General features: G+C 46.2%; 1 protein-coding gene across 1 annotated transcript; it reads right to left on the minus strand.

The window, feature by feature from the left end:
- Positions 1–234: 234 nt before the first annotated feature.
- On the minus strand, positions 235–3,125 carry PAX4 (paired box 4). Its single transcript, XM_069086986.1, has 7 exons — positions 3,113–3,125; positions 2,604–2,734; positions 1,914–2,129; positions 1,461–1,536; positions 970–1,095; positions 541–623; positions 235–405 (listed from the first exon to the last, which is right to left on the minus strand). The coding sequence occupies exons 1-7, from the start codon at positions 3,123–3,125 to the stop codon at positions 235–237; spliced, it is 816 nt and encodes a 271-aa protein (XP_068943087.1).
- Positions 3,126–4,862: the final 1,737 nt, after the last annotated feature.

Here is a 4,862-nt window from a genome sequence, read left to right on the forward strand (position 1 = left end):
AGGGGATGAGCTGAGAGATCCCTTGGACCAGTCCCACAACTCTCATCTATGTTTTGGTACCTGTTCAGTAGTGGTCCATTTTGAAGTATCTTGTGAGGCCAGACTCTCGGAAGCAGCTCCAAGATTGGGCCAGATTTGCTCAGAACATGGAGCTGAGAAGAGCAGGTTGAGTAGGGTAAGGGTAGGGACTGATTCTCCTTGACCCAAAGGGAAGGGGAGGATGTGGTGAGAAAGTTAGGAAAAGGGGCATGGGTGGGCTGGATGGCAGGAAAATTGATGAGTTGGGGACTGTGGACTTAGTATGCCTGGAGGATTGAGGATCAAGATGCAATCACCTGGGAACTGAGTTTCCCACTTCAATTTCTCTTCCCTTCGCCATTTGGCTCTTCGGTTGGAAAACCAAACCTGAGATTAGAATGGAATCAGAAAGCTACTACCAATTCCATGGTCTTGTTCCCACTCCAGCTTGTCTCCCCATCCCTTTCTCTACTCAGGATGACAGCTCCTTTCAGCCCTCACTCTGCCATTTATTAGTCTCACCTTCACTGTAGCCTCAGGCAGAGAGGTGGCAGCAGCTAGCTTTCCACGGGTTGCTGGATCAGGATATTGTACCCTCTGGAACTCTGCCAGGAGACTCACAGAGTGAGGGCATGAGAGACACAGTACAAGAGGGTAACAGACACCTGTCCTCAATTCCATGTCTCAGGTAGATGTATTCTGCAATGTTCTTGAGCCCCAAAGCAGGTTCTCTCCCTAACTTCTTTTCTTAACCAGTGCCCAGAGTGTCTAAATCTCACCCGCTGATTTGTTTCCATCCCTATTCCCACCCTCTTTGTCCAAAGATTGTGTGCCTGTCAGGCTGAGCTACCATTGTGATTGGTGAGTAAGGGACTGGGAGGAGGGGTGGAGAGGGAGTTTTCTTCTAGGAGACTACTCAACACCCTCCCCTCCTCTTCCTAGACCCAGCACCTTTTTCCAGGGCAGCAGCCTGATATGGAGAGAAGACAGTCCGATTTCGCTGTCGAGTGCCTGGTTTGGCTCCCTGGGATGCCTCAGAACCACTGTGGGGAAAGTAGAGACCTGGAGAAGGGAAATCTGTAGGGAGAGGGGAGTGGCTGATTGTTAGTAATTAGTCATAGGATCTCCAGTATCTCAAAAATCCTGGGGCAGTGACAGGAGCTAAAGGGAAACCTATTTGCTGAACTGAGTTGGGGGCATAGGGCACAAATGGATTCTGCACATAGAGATTCACAGGCAGAGAAACGACAGAACTGTGTCCAATCAGCCTCAACAGGGACTCTTTGCAAGCAAGGATTATGGGACTGACCCAAATTCCAGGTGATGGATATTGAAATGTGTTTCTGGGTGGGCACTCTTCAGAGGCCAGGAGGGAACAAACAGTCCTTTTTCTCCTGTTTCCCTTCTTCCCTGCCATCCCTATGCATTGCTCCATTTCCCACCTGGCAATGTGAGTTGGGCCCAGGGAAGCCTCTTGTCCTCTTGCAAGGCCCTCAGAATTCGGTTGATGGAGGAGACCTGGGCAAGAGGGATGTATAGGACTAGCTCTGGGGCTATTACTTGGTAGCCAAGGCTGGAATTTACTCTAAGGTCCTGACTCTTCTTTTGTCTCCATAGCCCTCTACATCCTCTGGCACTTTCCCTTGTTAGCAGTCTCCTCAAAATTTACTAAATAGGAACAGTCTTTTCTCTCCTCCCTCTCTTGAAACTCTGTTTTCCTCTTCTCACTGCCGTCTTGCCCCCCCTTTTCAGGTGATTAAATTTTAGGTCCCAATAGAACTCAGGAAAGCTGCTGGTTCATTTCCTTTCATGCACCCTAGTAGTAGTATCCCACATTATCTTCCAGAAATGAACTTCTGCTCAGACTTTCTCACTGGGTAGGGACAAATACTCACACTGGGTGTCCTGTCTTTGGTGCAGAGCCCTTCAGCACATAACTGGTGACGGATCTCCCAGGCAAAGATAGCTGGGCACTCACCCTTGAGCTGGGCAATACGAGCTACCACAGGGGGTGTAGCTAGGCGAGGTTTGCTTCCCCCAGTGCCCTTGGGTTCCAGGGTACCTGTGCGGTAGTATCTCCCCAGAATCTTGCTCACACAGCCATTAGATACCTAGGTAGGGTGGGAGGATGGAGAGATACACAGCATGGGGGAAGGAATTGCCTCTTTTCAGAGGAAGCCTCTCAAGTAAAATAAGACTCCAAGGATTAAAAACAAGAGAATGAGGGCGGCTAGGGGGAGCAGTGAGTAGCACCAGCCCTGGAGTCAGGAGGGCCTGAGTTCAGGTCCGGCCTCAGACACTTGATACTTGCTAGCCGTGTGACCTTAGGCAGGTCACTTATCCCCAATTGCCCTGCCTTCCTCCCTCCAAAAAGCAAAATAAAAACAAAACAAACAAACAAAACCAAGAGAATGCTCCAGAGTACAGTCTTGTTTTTGGACTCCAAATGCTTCCCAACCTCAAGGAGCATCCTTTGAGAAGGCTTTATAGAAACTACAGTTGGTTTCCTATTAAGCTTCCTGCCCACCAGAACCCAACACCAGGTTGGTTATTTGGATTTTTCCCTCCCCACCCCCATCTCCTACCTTGAGGCTTCTGGAGATGTCACAGGGTCGAACTCCACTGACAGCCAGCTTCACTATCTGCTGCCGGGTATCCTGGGGCAGAGGTCGCCCATTCACAAAGATCCCCCCCAGCTGATTCACACTACTGATTCCTGGGAAGAAGCATAAGATATCCTGCGGAGAAGTTCTCCCTCTACCCCCCTGCAGTAAGATGCCCCCTAGGAAAGCAGGGTCAACCGGCATGACTCCTGAGATAGGTAGGGCTCACCCCTAGGGGCCAGGTTTCCACTCAACTCTTCAGGACCTCTCAGAGGTACCACTTCCTTCTCCCTGGGCATAACTGAGGGGCCAATTTTTCCCATTCAACCATACTTTCAGGTCTAGGGGTGGTGGTGGTGAAGTGATGTCATATTAGGGGAGAGTGTTCCTTAGCACCACGGTTAAGGGTAGATGAATCAGAGTTAGGAGAGGTAAAGTCCTAAATGGGTCAGCTACCACTTCACCCCTCCCCCATCTTATCTTTCTCTTACCGTTTTGATGCATGACCTGAGATGATTTGCCTGGATAGAGGAAAGCAGATGTGAGGATTAGAAATGTGGGGAGGCAAAACTGGGCTATCTCCTGCTTTAGGATTGGACCTGTAGTGATATAGAAAATTTGTAGACATTCCCTTGCATAATCAGTCTAGAAATGGTAGTAACTTGTGTTCCAGAGTAATAATAGCATATTACTCTACTAACTGAAGGACAGGTAGATCAGTATAATAATAAGAGGCAACATTTATATAGTATTTTAAGCACTTTACACATATTATATCATCTATTCATCACAACAACCTTGTGAGATAGCTGTTTCTATTATGCTCATTTAACTTTCCTCCCAAACCTCTCTCCTTCTGAACTCCTCAATAACCATCAATGATACCACTACCTTCTCAATCATCCAGTCTTACAACATTTATCAGTCTCAACTCCTTGACCTAATTCACCCCACATATCCAATATGTGCCCAATCTTGTGTTCTTGCCTTTACACAATATCTCATACATTGCTTTCTCTCCACTCACAGCTACTACCTTAGTTTAGGCCCTCTTCACCTCTTGCCTGAACTACCTCAAAAGCCTTCTAACTGGTTTTCCTGCATTATTTCTCTCTCCATTCCAATCCATAGTCTACTTGGCTGCTAAAGTGATTTTTCTTTTTTTCTTTTCTTTTTTTTTTGCTTTTTGGAGGGCAATTAGGGTTAAGTGACTTGCCCAAGGCCACATGGCTAGTTTTTGTCTGTGTGTGTGTGTGTGTGTGTGTGTGTGTGTGTGTGTGTGAACTGTCTGAGTCCAGATTTGAACTCAGGTTCTCCTGACTACAGGGTGGGTGCTCTATTCACTGTGCCACCTAGCTGCCCCAAAAGTGATTTTTCTTAAAGCAGATATCTGACTATGTTATCCCTCCTCCTCCATACACACATATATACTCAATAAATTTTAGTGACTACTAGATTTATGGAGATACCCCAAAGAGATCAAAGAAAGAGAAAAATGATTTATATATGCAGAAATATTTGTAACAGGTCTTTTCATAGTAGCCCTGTTATTTGTTCTTAAGAGAAGAGAACCATGGCATCAGGGAGGTGATGCCATGATTTGTAAGTGAATTGGATTTAAGTGAGAGAAGGCTATGCAAAGTCACCAACCTCACTTTCTCATCCAGAACCATCTGGGTCTAGTGGCCAGATATAAATCAGGACAATTAGAGGTGGCCCAGGATGCAGTTGGGGACTCTGGCCTTTTCAAGCAAAGGTCTTTACTAGGTCTCAGGTTGACTGAGGCAATGCCTATTCAGTGATTAAGCCTTAATAAGAAAAGAGGCAGAGAATGGCCTTTTTACCTCATCAAAAAAATAATCTCAGAGGGAAAGACCCACAGGTTTTCTGGCCAAAACAGAAACAATTGCTATTTACATTCATTTTGAGCCAATCAGGGCCCAAATAATGGCTAAATAGGGCTTGACTAGGGACTTATCATTGGCCAACTTATTATTGTCGATGAGAATCCTAGTGGTTTAGGGTTAAGGCTGGACTTTAACAAATAAAAAAACAAACAAACAAACAAACAAGCAGGTTTCAAAGATTAAAATTTACATTCCCTTTGGGCAGAGCACCTGTAGGAAAAGGTATGATACCCTATGTGGACAAAGGGAAGGGAGGAAAAGAAAGAGACAAAGAAAGAAAGAAAGAGAGAGAGAGAGAAAGGAAGGAAGGAAGGAAGGAAGGAAGGAAGGAAGG

This window comes from Petaurus breviceps, unplaced genomic scaffold (assembly GCF_028583685.1).
Source record: "Petaurus breviceps papuanus isolate PSGF00001 unplaced genomic scaffold, PetGlider_PUasm1.0 181, whole genome shotgun sequence".
NCBI lineage: Eukaryota > Metazoa > Chordata > Mammalia > Diprotodontia > Petauridae > Petaurus > Petaurus breviceps.